The sequence below is a fragment of the Danio rerio genome, chromosome 7 (genome assembly GCF_049306965.1).
Source record: "Danio rerio strain Tuebingen ecotype United States chromosome 7, GRCz12tu, whole genome shotgun sequence".
Taxonomy (NCBI): Eukaryota; Metazoa; Chordata; class Actinopteri; order Cypriniformes; family Danionidae; genus Danio; species Danio rerio.
Genome location: NC_133182.1, coordinates 8,719,826 through 8,741,947, shown reverse-complemented (window position 1 = coordinate 8,741,947; position 22,122 = coordinate 8,719,826). Strand labels below are relative to the sequence as shown.

At 31.8% G+C, this 22,122-nt stretch overlaps 2 protein-coding genes across 5 annotated transcripts in view; one reads left to right on the top strand and one right to left on the bottom strand.

Annotated features, from left to right (window-relative positions):
• The window catches only part of LOC141375293 (3'-5' exoribonuclease HELZ2-like), a 296,921-nt gene that overhangs the window by 145,830 nt on the left and 128,969 nt on the right, over positions 1–22,122 (bottom strand). The window lies entirely within an intron of this gene.
• Positions 7,916–22,122, top strand: part of vax2 (ventral anterior homeobox 2) — a 37,061-nt gene continuing 22,854 nt past the window's right edge. Inside the window, 2 exon segments of the mRNA NM_194409.1 lie at positions 7,916–8,165; positions 12,161–12,348. Coding sequence (NP_919390.1) covers positions 7,916–8,165; positions 12,161–12,348 — 438 coding nt within the window.

Sequence of the window (22,122 nt, the reverse complement as noted above, 5' to 3'; positions counted from 1 at the left end):
TGTAGATTGTGTCAAAGCAGCTTAACATAGAATTTCTAGTAAACTGAAACTGTGTCTATCAACTTTTCAGTTTAGTTTGGTGTGGTTTAGTTTTAATTTTAATTAAGAAAGTCCAAACACTGAAGAGCAAATCCATCGATGCGCAGCTCCACAAGTTATAATTGATCTATGCACAAAAATACTCAAAATGCTTTATAAATATGACCTTGGAGCATAAAACCAGTATTATTATGCTACACTGATATACTTTTAGCCATATCTAAAAATACATTGTATGGGTCAAAGGATTGATTTTTCCTTTATGTCAAAAATCATTTGTGTATTAAGTTATGTTCATGTTCCATGAGGATATTTGAATGTCTCACTGTAAATATAAATTCAAACTCAATGTGTGAATAGTAATGTGCATTGCTAAGGACTTTATTTAGACTTGTGTTTCAGGGACACGGTGGGTAACCTGATCGCCTCACAGCAAGAAAGCCGCTGGTTCGAGCCTCGGCTGGGTCAGTTGGCATTTCTGTGTGGAGTTTGCATATTGCTCCAGTTTTCCCAAAGTCCAAAGACGTGCTATAGCTGAATTGGGTCAGCTAAATTGGCCACAGTGTATGTGTGTGATCAGGTGATTTCAGTGATGGGTTGCAGCTGGGAAGGGCATCCGCTGCGTAAAACATATGCTGGATAGGTTGGCGGTTCATTCCGCTGTGGCGATGCCAGATTAATAAAGGGACTTTGTTGAAAAGAAAATGAATGAATGAACAAATGGTGTTTCTCAACCACGTTCCTGGAGGACCTCTGCACATTTTCTGTCTCCTTAACCGAGCACACCTGATTCAGATCATCAGCTCATTAGCAGACTGAAAGACCTGTAATAGGTGTGACAGAGAAAGGAGACATCCATAACATGCAGTATTGATGGTACTCCAGGAACGTGGTTGAGAAACACTGATTTAGACAACTTTAAAGGTGAGTTTCTCAACATTTTGATTATTATTATTTTTTTTTTGCACCCTTAGATTTTAGATGATCAAATATCTCGGCCACTTATTAACAACACCACACATTACTGTAAAGATTATTCGGTCACTTTATTTTTATGGTCTGTTTGTTGAATTTAAGTTGCATACCAGCTAATTCTCATTTGATTAAGCAGACTGTTAGGCTGGGGTTAGGGATAGGGTTAGTGTAAGTTTACATGTACGTGCAAAGTTTTTTATAGTCAGTTAAATATTTGTATATCAGCAGCTATTAAGCAGACAGTTTACTAATCCTCAAATGGTCCACCAAAATAAAGTGTTACCGATTATTCATCTTTCAGGTTGTATTAATTTCAGATTGAAATCTTACATTTGTGACTTGTTTTGTGGCAATTAAATAAAATATGGATATAACAGATGTATTAATGTCAACTCATACATAACTTTGGTTTATTGTGTGATGGAGAGCTGATCAATTTCATTTGATTTGCTGTGTAGTTTTATAATAAAACTTATTAGCTTTCCATCCCAGAGAAAACAATGCACAGCAAATCAAAACCGTGGAATTAATTAATGTCAGTTTCAGTTTTAATACATCTTGACAAGTGGAATTATGAATTTATGCAGATAGTAACAATATAATAAGCCCTTTTCAGAAATTTCGGTTATTTTTCAAATAGAAAGTGATGTTTAACAGAGCAGAGGTTTGTTTTCTCTGTATTTCCTATTATATTTTTCTACTGGAGAAAGTCATTTCTTTTAGTTTGGCAGAATTTTATTGTTTCTTTAATGTAAAAACTGCTAAGGTCAAATGATCTTTTTCGATGTTGATAAAATAATTGCTTAATTAATCTAACTTGCCTAGGGTTAACCTAATTAACTGCACTTTAAGCTGAATATTATCTTGCAAAACATCTAGTCAAATACTATGTGTTGTCATCATGGCAAAGATAAAACAAATCAGTTATTAGAAATTCATTCATTTTCTTGTCGGCTTAGTCCCTTTATTTATCCGGGGTCGCCACAGCAGAATGAACCGCCAACTTATCCAGCACTTTTTTTTATGCAGCGGATGCCCTTCCAGCTGCAACCCATCTCTGGGAAACATCCACACACTCATACCCTCTGGACAATTTAGCCTACCCAATTCTCCTGTACCGCATGTCTTTGGACTGTGGGAGAACATGCAAACTCCACACAGAAACACCTACTGAGCTGAGGTTTGACCCAGCGACCTTCTTGATGTGAGGCGACAGCACTACTGTGCCACTGCGTTGCTGTTATTAAAAATTAGTCACTAAATTATTATTAGAAAAAAAAAAACAGGGGTGTCATGGTGGCGCAGTGGTTATTCAGTACGTAATACATATGTTGGATAAGTTGGCGGTTCATTCTGCTGTGGCTACCCCTGATTAATAAATGGACTAAGCTGAAAAGAAAATGAATGAATGAAAACTTGCAGCATTGTCTGAAAATATTTCATTCATTCATTTTTATTTTATCAGAGGTCGTAACAGTGGAATGAACCGCCAACTTATCTAGCATATTTGTTTTACGCAGCAGATGCCCTTCCAGTATTATGCCACAACCCAGTATTAGTAAACACCCATACCCACTTATTCACACTCATATACTGCAAATTTAGCTTATTCGATTCACTTATAGCCTACACGAGGAGAACATGCAAACTCCACACAGAAATGCCAACTGGCCCAACCGGGACTCGAACCAGCAACCCTCTTGCTGTTAGGCGACAGTGCTAACCACTGAGCCACAATTCTTTATAATTTCCTCAGAAACAGCAGTTAAGAAAGCATGTTGATTAACAATGTGCAATATCCCGCCATCTTGACGAGAGGCGGGACCATTAAAACGAAACTGTTTATAAAGTATATTCGAGGCTCTCCAAACCAAACTAAATTTCTGGCTATATGTGAGGCTAGAGTTTGAATAAGCATCTTTCTTTGCTTGAATTTACAGCACAGAAAATATCTGTCATCGGCATAAATATCAGAAAATATCAGTCGTTTCATGCATCATCACAATGGAGGTTCTCTGTAGTCGGGAGCGGTCACATACTTCAGATTTATTCCTGCACATTTTGTGAAAAAGTCTTCGCATACAATCTCTAATAGAAGTCAGAGGAGGTCTCGTTTAAGTTACGATACAAGATATCCACCCATTATAGCAACAAAAGGCGATTAATATATTGAGAATTCCTCCGAGACCTTTAATGAGAAAGAGAAATCGACATATTTTACAGCGAGTCCCGCATGTCAAGGTTTGTTTTGAATGTCAGTCATTCCCTCCTCAGGGCAGAGTATTGTCTCTATGCCTGCGTGTCATTACCTTTTGTGTTTCCCTCTGACATTTGACACTGATGGACTGAAGCAGAAAACTCTGCTTAAAGCTAAATGAACACTCTTATAATAAAGTTTTATGGAGACGTGGCAGCTTCCTCATGACAATGTCACATCTCCGCAGACTCTCCAGCTGGGTTGTTTTGAAAGTTTACATGTTATCATTATCAGACACAAAACTCGAGTTACTCGCGATTTGAAACAACAGTAGCTTATATTACAGAATAGCGATTAATTGAGTTTGGGCACTATGCCAGCGGAAAGTTTGACTTACACGTGTTTACGAAAACAAGATGTTTCCTTAAAAAGCCACTTTTTATACTAGTGTTTTCATTATAAACAGGTATTTCGTTTGTAAATGGCTGTTTAATTGTTGCCATTTTATATTTTGTTTATAGTGAAATAAATGTTTTCGATATTCATACAGATTCTGCGCCATTTGTTTATTTCAGTTTATGTTTTAGAATTGTCCTGAAGTTTTATTGTGCTTGTTGAAGTTTAAATATTTCCCCATTGTGTCATTAATGTAATATTCCTCAATGTTGGCGATATTGTCTTTTTATAACAATCAATGAAGTAAACGAATGCAGTGCCATCAATCTACTGACAATATTTATAACATTTTGTCCTGTAATAAAACAGAAGCCACACAAGTGAACGTTCATTATTACGTCTTGATTTTTAATGTATGTGCATTGCTAAGCTTTTATTTGAAGCAATGTATGTGCATTGCTTTAATTATTACAATAGATTGATTAAAATAAGTGTGGCCGTCTATCTTAGGAGTAGAAAGACAATACATTTAAATTCAAGCGAAGTAATGCAAATCAAATTGCAACTACTTTAGAAATAAATGCTAAATTCAACTGATATTATAATGTTTTGTTTGTCTTGACTTTTTTTTCTTTTTATTAAAATGTAATAAATTAATATATAGGCCTAATATTAATCTGTGTACTAATCTTTAGACCTTTAACTTAAGTTACTTGGTTAGATTATAGCTCCAAGCACACTATAAAAAATATTAATCCAAAAAAAAGATCTGTACTGTGTGTTTGTGTGCTCTTATAAAAGTCATTGAATTTCTGACTCGTCCTGAAGTTTTGCCCAAGTACTCTTTTCAGCAATACTTTAATATAAAAATAAAATAAAATACAATAAATGTATTATGTACATAGTATGTCTAACACCTACTAAATAATTTATATATATATATATATATATATATATATATATATATATATATATATATATATATATATATATAAACAAACATGGTCGTTTATTTAAATTTAAACGAAATACTGCAAAACAAATAGCAACTACATTGGAAATAAATGCAAATTTTAACAGATTATAATATATATATATATATATATATATATATATATATATATATATATATATATATATATATATATATATATATATATATATTCCCTTAACTTATTCATTTTGGTGCACTAATTTCTGACCTTTACCTTGAGTTATTTTAAATTAGATACAAATGTGGCTTTGGTACTAATAGACATGTTTAATATTGCACACTATAGAAAATATCAATTTAAAAACCAACAAGTAATAATGAATATGTTTATTGAATTTCTGACATTAATCTTGACACTCATCCAAATTTTGCCCAAGTAACTTTAAGAAGGTATGCAATTGTTAAATTAAAAAATAAAAATACATTTATTAATGAACATAGTATGTCTAACACTTATTAAAGAAATATAAAAAAAGAAAAATATTACATAAATATAAAAACTAGACAGTAGCAAAATACAAAACTAATAACAAAAAACGAATAAATGCATTAAATATTATGCACTATATATGTATGCATTAAACTATATATATATATATATATATATATATATATATATATATATATATATATATATATATATATATATATATATATAAAACATCTTTATAGGAATAGAAAGATACATTTAGATTCAAATTAAATATAGCAAAATAAACTGCAACTGCATTGAAAAAATACTAATTTCAACTGAATTTATATATATTTTTTGTTTCTCTTTACAAAAATGTTATATAATATTTTTCCCTAACATAATAATTTTGAATGTATGGCTTTAGAACCGACAAAAATAGACAATATTGCACACTATAAATATCAATTTAAAAGGAGATCTATACTCATATTTGTTGGGCACTAAATATGTATGTATGTGTGTGCGCCTTTGTGTGTACTCTTACAAAAATCAAGAACATGTTCATTTACTGTAAAACATTATACAAGCACCTAGTCATGACAACATATCTTTTTAATTCATTGTGACTTATTAAATTCATAAAATTAAGTTAGAACATAATTAACTAAGTTATGCAAGCTGTTTTAAGTCAGTTAAACATAATATAAGTAAATAAGGTTAATTTGATTCAGCTTAAAAATTTAAGGCAAGACATTTTTTACATTGTTGAATTTCTGGCACTCATCTTCAAGTAATCTTTCCAGTAATATTTTGTTAGAAATAGGCTACAGTTGTTAAATAAATAAAATACATCTATTAATGAGCATATTACAAACATATAAAAAAGAAAATACAAACGGCATTATAAAAAAACAAACAAACATATATATATATATATATATATATATATATATATATATATATATATATATATATATATATATATATATATATATAGATATAGATATATATATATATATATATATATATATATACACATATATAACTTTTAAAAAGATACATTAAATCTAATATTATTTAAAAATCATATATTAAAACCAGTGTTTAAATAAAAATATGAATTTGTTTAGGCGGGTAACGGGAGTGGTATTTGTCTGTGTTTACGGTACATTTGCTGTTTTGTGTCACTTGTGTGTGCGAGGAGAGGGCCCGTGTGTGAGACAGAGGGGCCAGAGAGCAGTGGAGGCAATTAAACCTCTCTTGACTGTACTGTTGGTTTGAGGGAGTGACTGACAGCTCCATTCATCACGTTCACGGTTTAATCTGTGCTCAGCAGCTGAATTCAATAATGAGCCATTTCGGCGCTGAATGATAAACACTGCTCAAAGTGGCAAAACTGCAATTATGTCATTGCGGCCTCCGTAATGGGATTGCGCACTCAGATAAAAGATTCTAATTTTGTTGTTGTGTATTATGGCAACGGTTCAATGATGAGATGAACACCTGCGGTTCGTGCACCGTGAGGTAAACACAAATAAACCTTTCGCTCAGAGTTGAACAATAATGTACACAATTCATCTTACAAACCTTTCCCTTTATAGGACACTTGTGGATTTAATCTATAGCCTACTTCATGAACATAATGTGCTCAAGTTATAGCTGTAAGAGAGTTCACATGTGTAAAAACGACGAATTGTTGAAGCGATTATGAAAAAAGTATGCTTCAAAATAGTTTTTTTTTCCTGCAATAAAATAGTTAAAGCTTTAAAGAGATTATTGAAATGTGTTTTTATGTCTGCTTAAATATGACGCGTCTCCCTGTGTTCCTCTGGATTTATAATTTAGGTAATAAAACTATTAAATCATCGCACCATTTTAATAGTTATAGATTATAACTTTAGGCTATATTATTAGCTGCTTTTCGCAAATTTAAAATAAATAAATGAACGAGATTTCAAATCAAATCTGACATTATATACCTAGAAAAACAAAGGTCTAAAGACAACGCGGATAAATTGTTTCATTCATATTTCGCAGACCGCTAACGGGCGTTTAAACCACCTCGTGCTCCTACTAGTGTCTGTTTACCAATCAATTGATGTATCGCAGTCCGGAAGTGACGTCACTGTTGTCAGTCAAAGTAAAAGGGAAAAAGAACGCACGTTCTACTCTGGAATTAAATGTAACCATGACGTCAACTTCATTCAAACATTCGAATCACACCCAATAGTTTTCATTTGATCGTTTATTATTATTAAAGGATATTCCCGAGTTGGTCCCACGTAAAATGACCTCCCCCCTCCTCCAGAAGAAATCCTGAAATCCGCTGGATCTTTCGCCAGAGCTTCTGCAGAGCCCATTGCAGATACACACACACTCACGCAGAGACACAAACACACACACTGTGGTCAACGAGTAAATCGACTATATAAGTCAAATAAGGAGGGAGAAAAGGAAAGTTTGCGCTGCTCGGATCCATGTTTGTTGTGTGGAATTATTTATACGTGGTTAAGCAGTGAAGCGCCTCCCAGTGCCTCGGTCACAGACCTTGAAACCCAGCGCATATATGCAGAATGCATTTTGGGTTGAGCGCGATCCTATAGCTGAGGAGGGTCCTTCCACTTGCCCACAGGGGCCCCTCCACCTCAACCTTCCTTCCCTTCTGCATACATCTCCTTCTGCATGGACGCCCGATGCCGGAACATGCTAAAATATTTGGGCAGAAACTCGGTTCCGTCGCTGGAGTGTGTGGCTGGATTCTGATTTAATGTTCTGTTTTTTTGGGAGGGGAATAATATCTGAATTTCTGACAGGAACGAACTTCGCTAGACTATTCATTCCACCTCTCATTTTAGCTCAAGAAAACTAAGTGGACACATAAACATAGTTATAGTGTTAGATGTTTGATCAAGCCACGAGTATGGGCGATGGAATCGCCGAGGACCGAAACCACTGTGGATCCAATTCGTTGTGCCGTGACCGCGGCAGAGAGTCGAAAAGCCGGACGGAAGTGGGGAACCGGTCACCTGTGCAGAGCTCTACCGACACACCGGGGACTTCGGCATCCACACCGACCTCATCCAGCGAGGATGGACACGATAAACTTTTAGGAGTCGATCCCGACTACTGTCGGAGGATTCTGGTCAGAGGTGAGGAGCCAATATTTTTATCATAACTCTGCTGGAACTATTAGCTCTCAATAAAAGGAAATCAGTCACATTTGGTTTCAAACAGTCAAATTAAGTGAAAAGAAATATATTTTTTCAAATTATTCCTTTTTAGATTAATTCAATTTATTTGTATTGTTTTTTTATTTATTTCATTCTTCTGTTGATGATGAAGATGGTGATAATTATTATTATAGTTTATCAAAACTTCTGATATTTATTAACACTGTTTACAGCTGACAATTAATGACAAATGTTGATTTAAAACAAACTGATGCAAAAAAAAGTAGATGTAAGTATTTTAGGTATAAGCTGTCAGACACCAAAACAATATTTTTTTATTTAACTAGTCATTCAAAATACATTCATCATACATGTTATATTATTATACACTAACTCTATTTACAATATTACATAAATAGGCTACAAAGAAAAATTTACACCTGACAAAAATGACAAATGTTGATTTAAAAATCAAAAAAGTAGATGTAAGTTAAGTATTTTAGGTATGAGCTGTCATTAGGACACCTTTTTTTTATTTAATTAGTCATTCATACGAGTCAAACATCATACATGTTATATTATTAAACAATAAATCTATTTACAGTTTTACATAAATAGGCTACAAAGAAAATTACTACACAAAATATAAACGCTTTAGATAATAGTTAAACATTTCTTAAAATACATGAAGGTTATATAGATTATTTTATTTATTCCATACACGATACAGCCTTTAAACATTAGTTATCCCTAAATATCTGTGTTTGAGAGATCTATAACAAATAAAATCTAAAACAATAGCAACGCGCTAAAAATAAAAATGTTAACGTTACGTTTCTTCGAAAGCGTTTGCTTTCATTTGCGCACAATTTCTAAACACATAGCCATTTTTAAATGCATTTGCTTTCATACAATCCAAATTATTTATTGATTTAATTGGACAGATTTTAGAAAGCCATATTTATAAAAGAAATTATTTATAAAACATGTAGTAAATGTTGGAACAAAAAATAAACAGAAAATAAAATGTTTTCTCTCTGCTCTATTTATTTACAACATATTATTGTAAATATGTCTTGTAAAATAATTTTACAATTCATAATTATGTAGCCTACATTTTTCTGTTTAAAAAATAGTCCGAATTTAAAAATAAAAACCCTGTTATTGTATTTATAATACGATATTAACACGCTAATCATACAACACCAAATATAAAAAAATTGCAATGCAATTATATTAATATAGCGAATTGTTTGCACCATGTAACTGTAACGACTATTACATATCTAGTCACACGTTACAATAAGGTTACATTAGTTAATATATTTATACCATGATCTAACAATGAACAAAGCATTTATTTATCACAGCTAATGAGAAATTCAGCATTTACTAATACAATAATAATATTCAAAGCTTGTAAATAATTATTACATTGATAATAAACAAGATCTAACTATTATATTTTAAAAAACTAGCGTTAACACATACTGTAAGAAATGCAGCCTATTGTTTATTGTTCGTGTAGCTAAATAAACACATTAGCAAACATGATCTAATATAATCATATTGTAAATCGTAACCTGTTTTTAAATATTACATTCATTGCTATAATTAGATTGCTAATATCAATAGCACTGCTAATGATATAACCCGGTGCATTTATTTATAGTATATTAGACCTTTTTCTGAAAGGAAAGTATATAAATGCATGATCTATGACAGGTTTCATTTCAATTTACACAAACATCTATATTGATAATACATAGTAATTCATCCACAATTTCAGCCAGCATGACGGCAGTGAATGAACGAGCCTCTGCGCTCTGGAGAGCTGCGTGTAGTTTTGGCGCAGTGTCTCCATAAGCCCACAATCCTCGGTGTCACTATTTGTTTTTAAAGCTGACGATTGAATGCGCCGGAGTCCTCGTGAGAACCAGGGTCACTGAAAGGTCAGCAAGTCTGTGTCATGGGCCCATAGGCTCGTGTTGATTTCAAACAGCGCGCAAACAGCAATTACGCAAAGTTTCTCCATTAACGTTTTTGGGCGTTACATCAACAAAAACCCTTAATCTTAATGTGATATTACAGTTCAACCAAGTGTGTTCCTAAGATACTGAGCTCGGTTGCCAGGCAGACATTCAAATAGGCGGAGCTATAGAATGTCGCTCTAAATATTAAATATCGCACCGCATCATTTTTAGAACACATTCTTATCTCCTAACAATGCGCCTTTGAGGTTTTAAAAAAGTAAAGCTGAGCACAGCTAACACTGGAGTGTGTAATCAGTTGACTCATTCCAATGTGTTTCCTAAAAAGCATCTGTATTTCAAAAAAGTGCACGTGAAAGTTTGTATGTGTTGGACCTTGAAGTCTATAAGTTCTGATTTAGTTTTGCCTGCATGCTAACTAAATGTCTCCAATAGAATGTGATGCTGATGCTTAAGTCAAAATCAAAATGTCTTCAAGTAGCTGTTGGTAGATTTAGTGTCTTTAAAATAAATCACAACGTTTGAAATGTATTATTGTTTGTGTAATATCTCACAAAGATGCGTTTATGTTTGGGGTTGGTAAAAATACGTAATTGAAACTGAATTGAACAATTACTTATTGATAATTATTCATATTATTTATTGAGAACTTTCTCATTGGTTATACCTCAAGAAATCTTCTTTGATTTAATCAGCTAGACAGGTGAACTGCGTCTTTCAGTAAACAAAGACTAAAACGTGGAGATTTAATTGGAAAGTGATGTGGAAATGAATTGTGAAAATCATAATGGTAAATAAAATGTTGCATTGGTTGCCTTGCCAAAATGTATTATCCAAGACATATGGCATAATGCTCTGTTGTGGTGTTGAACATATTGCAGTATTTAGCACAGACTGCACATTATTATCGCACATCATGATTTCTAATGTTGCATCCGAGTGGTGAAATCAATGTTGCATTAATGTTTTGAAAATATTATTTCATATTGATAAAAATAATCTTCATGTGACTCCAGATTAATTTCATATCAAGGTGCTATCGGGGAGGATCACATAAACATGAATGTTATCATTTTAATACTTTTTAATTTATTTGATCCAACAATTAAAGTGAAGTTTAAGTGAAGTGTGAATAAACTTCAAAAAGTCACTAAAAACTACATGCAGCCTCAACAAACGATTCTCGAATATTAGCTAGACTACATATTTCAATTATTAGAGTAAATCTGGTCGTGTTAATGTAATATAAAATAATAATTCAGCGGTTGGTTTTGTCCGCATTTCCGCCCAAAAATATAATACATAAAAAGTTGAGAAATAATAACTCTTTAAATTAGACAATGACTACTCTTGTTCAAGCTACTTATTTAAAATCAGCTGAAACAACAATTCTGGAGATTTTTAAATTGTTTTATGATCAATCAACTTAAATTTGTTATATTAACTTAACAGATTTGTGTTGGGGCAACATGAATGAAATGTGTAAAGTTCTGTGTATTTTGCAGTATTGAAGCCCCTTTTTTGTAATGTACTGGGCTGTCGTAGCGTTGGGTTAAATATGGACAAACCCACACTGTAAAAAATGCTGGGTTCCACACAATTCCTTCATGTTGGCCGAACACAATTTGATTAAATTAACTTAATCGTTTTCACATATTAAAGTTAATTGAACACGAAACAATTGAGTTTTCTCCCCCCAAAAAACTTAAGAATTGTATTGTTTAAATTAATTTTTATATAAAGAGGTTTGAATAAATAGCAAAAGTGCAACCGCTATGTTAAAAAGTGTCATTTGAACTTAATTTAAAAAACAAATAATTAAATAAACACAATAAAGATTGTGTGTTGACCATTTTTAAAGCCAACATTAAGTTAGGACAAGCATTTTTGTATTTGTAACATCACCCACACCCAACACAACGCAAAAAGTTGTCCATTTCAATACAAAAAGTAGATCATTGAACACATGTGTGTCCTGAACAGACGCCAAGGGCACTATTCGGGAGATCGTGCTGCCCAAAGGGCTGGATCTGGACCGGCCGAAGCGCACGCGGACCTCGTTCACGGCGGAGCAGCTGTACCGGCTGGAGCTCGAGTTCCAGCGTTGTCAGTATGTGGTCGGCCGAGAGCGCACGGAGCTCGCCAGACAGCTCAATCTCTCTGAGACACAGGTACAACTCATTCATGTTTTTTACACATGCTGTCAGCCTCGCTCTGAATCACTGCGGATTTTTAGTGAAATATGCACGTTTAGGTACTTTCATAATTTTATTGTTGCATGGATGATGATGATTATTATTATTATTATTATTATTATTATTATATACAATATGATTACAAATATATTTTTTGCATGCTGAAAAAATGATAAATTAGATGTAATTTTGTTGTAAGTTTTTAAGGTAAGTGGTTGCAAATAATTTATATGGGCTAAATTTAAACAAAGTATTTAAATTTAGTAATGTTAAAAACGTAATGTGTTTAAATTTAGCTCATGTAAATTGTTTGCAACCAGTTGCCTTGACTTTTGGTACACTCAATATTTTTTTTCAGTGTTGCATGATTGATAATTATTATTAAATACACAATTACAAATATATGTTATGCAGCTATTAAAAATGGCACTGATTAACGTTGATAATGTCATGCACCAATTTGTTTGTCTTTGTGAAGTGAACTGAATAATGCAATGTTGTGATGAAACTTGAACATGGTTAATTCGTCATTGTGTTTTTATTTTTATGTTTAAATTAGATTAAGTATAATGTGTGTGCTCGTTTGTCGTAACCCATCGCTGGGGGATATATGGACAACATTGATTAATTTTATTTACATTTAATGTCACATTTAACTCAGCAGATGGGTTTGGGTTCGGGTTCATATTTGACCCAATGTTAGTTACAACAACCCAGCTTTTTTAAAAGTTTGTGAAATGCATTTATTGGAAAAGACATAATCGCGTCAGTCCATTTATATTATTACTTTTTGTTATTTAAAAAATCATATTAGTATGTATATTGATCATGATTCAAACAGTGCAACACAAAAAATATATATTACGGGGTAAAAATAAAAATAAATAAACATTTTACGTGACTAAATTAATGAATTAATGACTCAATTAATATTCTCATTAATAATTCCATATGAAAATACAACTAAAATGTTATTTTAAAGAAAGCAATATGAAATTTAAGATTCTGCGATATATATAAACAGTTTTATTAAATATAAGATGAGATCAAATTATTTAAGATAAAACTTGACCATAATAATTAATATAATATAATATAATATAATATAATATAATATAATATAATATAATATTTAGCACATGCTAAAAAATCATTTGGATGCGAAAAAACTCAAATGTTGGGTCAAATATGGACAAACTCAACAATGGGTTATTTTTTTCGATTGGATTTAACTTGCATTTTAAAACCTAAGAATTGGGTTTGTTAATATTTGACGTTGGTTTAAACGACCCAACAATGTATAGGCTTTGTTTCGAGGAAAAATCTAAATATTATAGTTATTATCGAACGAGAAATAACCTATGAACGAATGCATTCTAAGAAATGCTGGGTTATTTAAACGCAAATTGGGTAAAATATAGAGTAACCCAAACATTGGGTTAAATTTGGACTTATTAATTTAAAACAAATAACCCAGCTGTTGGTTTAGTCCATATTACACCCAGAATTGGTTTAAAATGACCCAGCATTTTTTAGAGTGTGGACGCACAAATAATCAAATATTAATTAGCAAAATAAATAAATGAAGTAGCCCATATTGTTTGTCAAAGAAATGCCTTGAACTGCACTAATAAGTGAGAGGGTGTAGCAAACTGGCAAAATGTAACTAATTTATTGACGTCAAATCGAGCGCGAGAGTTACCAATGTCCAAATACTGCATGTCAGCCTCCATTGTTATCAACACAACACTCATAATTAGTATTCGCACAGTGGGCGTTAGTGGGCGGAGCTTTGCTTTATTCAGACGTGAAAAAAGAAAAAGGGGCCCCAATGGACCAGTCATCACTCATGCATTATGAACTGCGTCACTTCAGATTTAACCTAATCTAATGTTGTTGTTGTTGCTGTTGTTTTAAGCTGTCAGAATAAAAAATATTTATATTTATTTCAATGTTTGATTTTGAAAAAATAATAGCATCAGTCTGTTTTTTAAATAGAAATAAACGATTAATAGTCTAATTTTCAGATAAAAATATGCTACTGTTAAATTTGTTACTCTAGGATCCGCCTATTGGCCATATATAATACAACTATAATAGACATCTGTCTTTTTGAGAATATCCTGTATATTTACCTCATAAATTACCTCAATAATCCACAGACGTATCGCCTCAAATCCCAGTTTTCAAAGCGCGCGCAATTTGGTTTAATACTCTATTCTTTTTATAAATAGGTCGTATTTTCAAAGCAATTTCAGTCTGGACGGACCGTGGGACTTAGATAGCCACACAACTGCATATAAAAAGATGATTTAATACGATATAAATAATAAATTGACACAATTTAAATAGTTTGAAATTGTTTTACCACATTGTAGGTGTTTACTAAATCGTTTCGAAAAGATTATTCGCAATTTTTCAAACATTGCCTCTTATATTCCCGTCTATTATAATCCACTGGCATTTTCAATTCATACTCTAAAGTCTATTTCCTAAAATTATGCATGTGCAACCTTTTAGTAAATTGACTTTACCATTACGAAGGTCTGTAAACAATTACCATGTGAATTAAAAGTGAAGATAATATTGTCCGTAAGTGTAAAATGAGTATAGATATCGGGATATATGTGACACTAGGGGCGCTGTGCCGAGATCGTTACTGACGCTGGATTTATTAATAACTGAATTTCAAAAAATTGCCAGGTTATTTCAAACTAAATATGGGTCAAATATAGACAAAAGTTGGGTTAAATGTGGTCTATAAAAATATTCACAATAACTCGGTTTGTTTTGTCCATGTTTGACCAAATGAGTTGGTTTGTTTGTTCAAACCACTTATGTAAAATGAGTTAAAACAACATAATTATTAGTTTATTTTTTATGGGGGACAACTTAATTGTCTTGTGTTGGATCCACTTAAATTTGTACGTTAATTTCTTTATGTTGTCGCAACACAAATTGATTGTGTGAAATTCAGCATTTTTATAGTGCAGTTTTGGGATGAAATAATTGTGTGTAAAATATAGTAAATAAATAAATGACAGCAAGATCTGCAGACACGGCGTTCTGGATATAACAAATAAAATGGACATTTTGCAAGCGCAAGAATGAGTATGCAAAAAAAAAAAAAAAAACTCCTCAAAAATAATTCAGTTTTATTTTCTCAATTATGATTGTTTTTTATTCCTCAAGATTTTATTTTCAAAAAATAAACTCTCTTTTGTTAGTTTGAATAAAACAAAAACAAAAAAAAAAAAACATACATGTTCCACCAAAAAACGCTAAAAAAACGCTTTGTTTGTGGAATGGAAAGATTAAAGGTTCTTAGAACCATCGGTGATAATAGGGAACCTTTATTTATTATTGTTATTTTTGAAGTGCAATTTTGAAACTCTCTATAAGTTAAACACACCTATAATAACACTGCGTGCAGTTTTAATGAGCTCATAAACTTTTATTTTTATTATTATTTATTTTAAATTAAAATAATTTCTTTAAAATGGTTGAAAAACGTAAAGAAAACAGTTAATTAAATACGTATCATGCACCTTTCTTCTTGCATTAATCTTCATGATGAATACAACGTCTGTACAAATATGATGCATCACAACTACAAAGGCTAAATGCAGTTAATCCAATTAAGATCTATAGTCAGCTTTGAACTGTTAATAAAACGAACTTAATTTAAGAATTCTTGTGATCACTATTATTTCTCACTGGATTCACTGAAAGCATGTGAATGAATGCTGAATGTCCGTCTTGGTCTGGCGGACAGTGTTACTAAACGAGTCATTAAAGCGAGTCTGAAGTTCTGCTGAAGCAACATAAAGTCTTTATTAATTAAATGTGATAAATCCAAGTGATGAATGACGACCTAAAATCCACCAGGCGTTCATTTTTCCAGCATGCGACGCTTTTAATACAAATCACAATCTGCTTTTATTAAGATTTACACGAGCTTTAAAAGGGAAGTAAAACAAAACAAACTCTCTGAAATGATTCCAGTTTTGAACAAACGAATGTCTTGCAGTTTTTCACTTTAATGAAGCTGCTTTTAACACTGACATGCATAACACAGACTCTGAGTGCTTATTCATATTCATTTATGCTCATGCAAAATTCCCTTGATCCAGCACTTGTTGGCGCCTAGAAAATATCTGAATTTCAGTTATATTCATCAATCGTCTTAATCAAAACCACCTAATATTTATCTCAACATATAGAGTTTATAGTGATGTATATAAGCAGCATTTCTGGTCTTTAGGTGGATTAAATAATTGCAAAACGAATGCCCATTAATTTCCATATGCTTTGGATTATTGGTAGTTTCTAGATGTTGTTAAACATTCTGATACACACTAGTGATAGGTAACACACTGTTTATAATTATGAAAATATTTCAGGCTATACAGTTTAATCGAACAGCATTAATAACACTAATGATTTATAACATAATAATGGACAAACATATAAAATAGAGCGTGATCAGAAACACCCAAGCATTTAGCGGGAAAACGGGGCAGGGGAAAAAAGCAAGAGACTAACTGCTCCTGTCAGGCGCTCGCAAGAGACTTGTTGCTCCTCATTCGTGAAACATGCTGAAGTGCACCTTCAATTTAGTCACCATAACACGATCAAATCTATATAAACACTTCATGGGAAAGTCATTGAGGTCGTGCCAAAAGCAAAACACGCGCTAGAAACTTCGGTATGCATGTTAAAATTAAGTATTCAATCTTCAATAGTCAAAGTCGATTGAAAATAATCGACGAAGTGTGTCTTTTGTTTTTGCAAGTTTATTTCGTTTTTGTTATGCTCACAACAGTGTACATATTATTTAAGTATATACATACAATATAAAATAAAGGCAAAAATAAATATAATTAACAAATGAAAGTATAATTAATAACACACTGAACTCAATTCGGAAAACTGGACTGACGCAGTTTCAACTTACTGCAACTTCCATGTTAAGCTGCTTGGACACAATGTAGATTGTAGAAGCGCTATAGAAATAAACATGAATTGAATTGAACAATAAAACAGCTAAACATGGGGTATTAAACAATACATATTGAAAAAGCAACTGAGAAAAGAAAATTAGTTGCAACCTGACAGTTTTTAGAGCCTTTTTATTGTCAAACATTTGGATCAGTGCTTTACTGAAAAGTGACCATACATTACAAATCTTTTAGACGTCATCTGCTGCTTAAATTTAAGTAATTCGACAATTTAACCCACACTTTATATATTTGCTCGTTGTTGTTTTTTTCACGTGGGAAGTATAAATAAAGGTCAGAGTTTTTGATCGCCTCGCACTCTATAAATAAATTAATTTTAACCCTAACTCTAAATGTCAAACCCCATTTCCCCTATAGACCAACATAAGAGGTTTGTAACAATTTCATGGCTGCATCATGTAATCAAATTAATATTATGAGTAATTTTGATTTAAATTGCACTAATTTAATTAAAAGTGACTTTAACTTAACACAATTAACTTAAAACATTAACTTAATTTATTTAATCAAAACTAACACAAACCTATTTGTTGTAAAAACATATTGATTATATGTATATAACATATTGATTAATATATGATTTCTTTATCTCATTATGATTAAATATGACTACAGAAACTGTTCAGCCAGAAGATAAAAGTGGGGAAAGGGGATTAAATTAACGATCAAGCATAAAATAGGACTTTTTAATACATTTTCAACTAGTATAAGTACTTATAGTTAGTAATAATTGAGTTTTTAATCACAATGTTACTATTTAGACAGATATTAAATACTTATTCAAGTTTTCTTAAATGCTCTTTCATTGTTTATGTTGGATATTTTTAGTTTAATACTATTTTAAATGTAATATATCATGTATAACATTTACATAATATATTATAAAGTATAATATCATATTATATAGATAGATACCCAAATATTCTTATTTTCCTATATACACCTTCATTGTTTATGAATGAGATTTTAATGTAATAATATTTAAAATGTATTATAGCATGTATAACTTTAACATAATTCATTACATATTATAGTTTATTTTACATATAGACACTTTAATATTCATATTTTCCTATATACACTTTCAGTGTTTATGTATAATTTTTAATGTAATAATATTTAAAATCCATTACATCATGTTTAACTTTTTTTTTTATAAAATAATACATTATATATTATATTATTATATTACATAGATGCTTAAATATTCTTATTTACTTATATAAACTTTAGTTGTTTATGTATATGTTTAATGTAATAATATTTAAAATCTATTATTTTGTGTATAACTTTATATAGTATAATACATTATGTATTATAGTATCATATTATATAGATAGATCCTTAAAAATTCTTATTTTCTTATATACACTTTTATTGTTTATGTGTGTTAAAATATATATTTTAAAATTTATTATTAATATATATATATATATATATATATATATATATATATATATATATATAATTTTAGACATATATTAAATTATATTTTATTATATTATATTTTATAATATAATACAATATAATATAATATAATATAATATAATATAATATAATATAATATAATATAATATAATATAATATTACATGATCATTTGACTCGACACTGTAAAAAATATATGATCAATTAGTGATGACACGATATGTTTTTATCTAACTATAACTTCTCAAACTTGTATAAGCTGTTATTTTTATGTAATTAAAGTTAAGTTAATGTAATTTATAGAAAGTCAGTTTCAAGTAATTTAAGTTGATATGACTTATAAGTTAAATTTTATTCAATTTTTTTCAACATTTGAAATTTTTTTTACAGTGTATTAATGTACCATCATTACCCAACAGCACTTTTAATTACTGTACACAAGAAAACAAATGGGACCAATCATGAACTTTTAAAGAGTTCATCCAACTTTTAATTTAGTTAAAATGCCTAGTGTCACGGATGAAGAAGATTCAGCTTGTGGGCTTTTAATAGGTTTAATCCACTGTATTGACAAATAGGACAAATGATTAGCCAAATGAAAGTAATTAATAAAATGATAGGAGTTCCATGTTTGTTTATATCAAATTAAGTTTATTTTGGCCAGACCCCGTCCCCAGCAGGTGGCTCCCCGCTCCAGCGTATCACAGCAGGATATCCAACCCGTAAAAGACAGTATGAGGGTTTTCATTGATCACGCAGCAGATATTATGTCTGCTAGATATTTATCATCCCAGATGCTGCACGGTCGTACACAGACAGACCAAATCTGCATTTAGTCCGAGCTTTACTTATTAAACTGTTAACCTGATTTATATTGGGACCCAAAAAATGTCATATTTTTGGAAATTGAGATTTAAGCATCATCTGAAAGCTGAATAGATATGCTTTTACATTGAAGTGTGGTTTATTAGGAGAGGACAATATTTAGTCGAGGTACAACTATTTGAAAATCTTGAATCAGACGGGTAAAAAAAGCATTAACATTGAGGAAATCACCTCTAAAGATGTCTAAATGAAGTGCTTAGCAATGCATATTACTACCATAATTAATCAGTTTTGATATATTTACAGTAGGAAATTTACTAACTGTCATCATGGAATATGATCTTTACTTAATATACTAATGATTTTTGGCATAAAATATATATTTATGGCTATTCCCACAAATGTACCCACACAACATAAGTCATTCAGGGCCACAATTGTGCTTTTATACATGATATAAAGCTGAATATATAAGCTTTCTGTTGATGGTTTGTTTGGACAGGCTGAGATGCAACAACTGAAATTCTGGAATCTGAAGGTGGAAGAAATCAAAATACTGAGAAAATCGACTTTAAAATTGTCCAAATGAAGTGCTTAGACATGCAAATTATCAACCAATAATTGAGTTTTAATATATTTACAGAAGGAAATGTACTAAATATCTTCATGGAATATGATCTTTACCTAATATGCTAATGATTTTTGGCACAAAACAAAAAGCAACAATTGTGACCCATACAATACATATTTTTGGGCTATTTTGGCTTTTTATCCATGGAACATGAGACTGGTTTTATCATTCAGGAGCACAGTTGTGCTTTAATGGCTTCTATACATGATATAAAGCTGAACAAATAAGCTTTGTTATGATAGGACAATGTTTGGCTTATGACTGAAAACCTGGAATATAGAGAGGTAAAAACAACCTAAATACTGATAAAATCAACGTTAAATTTCAAAATGAAGTGCTTAACAATGAATATTACTAACCATAACTAATCAGTTTTGATATACTTACATCAGGAAACTTACTAACTGTCTTCATGGAGCATGATCTTTACTTAATATCCTAATGATTTTTGGCATAAAATATGTATTTATGGCTATTGCCACAAATGTACCCACACAACATAAGTCATCCAGGGGCACAGTTGTGCTTTTATACATTATATGAAGCAATTTTTTTTCCAATTATAAAAAAATTAGAGGCCAATTTTGATAATAGAAAATATAACTAAATACTAAAAAAAATAAAAACTAAAGGGCAAGGCAGCCAACAATCATCACCCTTCTCCTGTCTTGGCACTCCAACAATAACTCACACCAAATACAACGTCAAAAAAAAGAAGTACATTTATTTACAGATTAAGAAATAATAACTGACCAGTGGTAATGGTAGGTTTCAAAAACACTCAGGAAGGGATAATGCTAAAACAGAAAGTGACATCCACCTCTATACTTCTAGAAAAAAGTTGAAACAAAACCAAAAATATAAATTAGAAATAACAAAGAGAATTTAAAGTCAAAATATCACTGTATTGTTCACTAACAATTAGGGTTGGGCGATGTCGACCAATTTAGCATCGTACGATATTCATCATGTGAAAAGTGGGGGGTGGGGGGGGGGGGGGGGGGCGTTTGATAGAGAGCGTGCGACGTGTCTGAAGAGCGAGGAGGGATCAAATGCATAGACACTCCCGGAACTTCTAGGAGACTTGGGATGTCTGAATATCACGTTTAACAACTATAATTAGACGCAATCCAGCAGTACATCCTTGATAAACTGTCCGATGTGCACTGCTCTCTGGAGCTCAGAGGAGCACATGACAGTGTGTGACTGTGTGTGTGTGTGTGTGTGTGTGTGTGTGTGTGTGTGGTCAACGCAGTCTCATGGCAATTCGTAACTTTTTGATTTAGTGTCTAATTCGTATGAATTCGTTTGATCTAATTCGTACAATTTAGTATGATTTGCTCATCACCCAATGACAGTTGGGGTTAGGGGTGGGGTTGGGTGCAACGCCTCCTTTTTAAAATTGTACATTTTCGTACGACTGAACTCGTATGAAAAAAATTGTACGAATTAGCCACTAAACTGACAAAACGTAAAATACGTTTCCTCGTGAGATCAGGCTGGTGTGTCTGTGTGTGGTCTCGTGATGTACGTTTTCAGTGGACGGAGGGCTGTTCAGAAATGCTGGGTAAAACACGGTGTGGATAATTTTCCTTCTAAAATGGCATTTTAATACTAAGACGTATGTAGAGTGTGTATTTTTTCGCGAGCGAGTTTGCGACAGGGGTGGAGGATCAGAGATGCCGGCTCAGCATCATGTTGCCTATTGGCCATCGGCGATGAACGATGGCATCGTCTATAGGCCCAACTCTACTAACAAAAGGATTTTTAACGTTACAAAAAGTATCCCAATAATATTTAGCACAAAAGCTAGTCTGGAGCAGGAGAACCAAGTGAAAGCAGCCTTC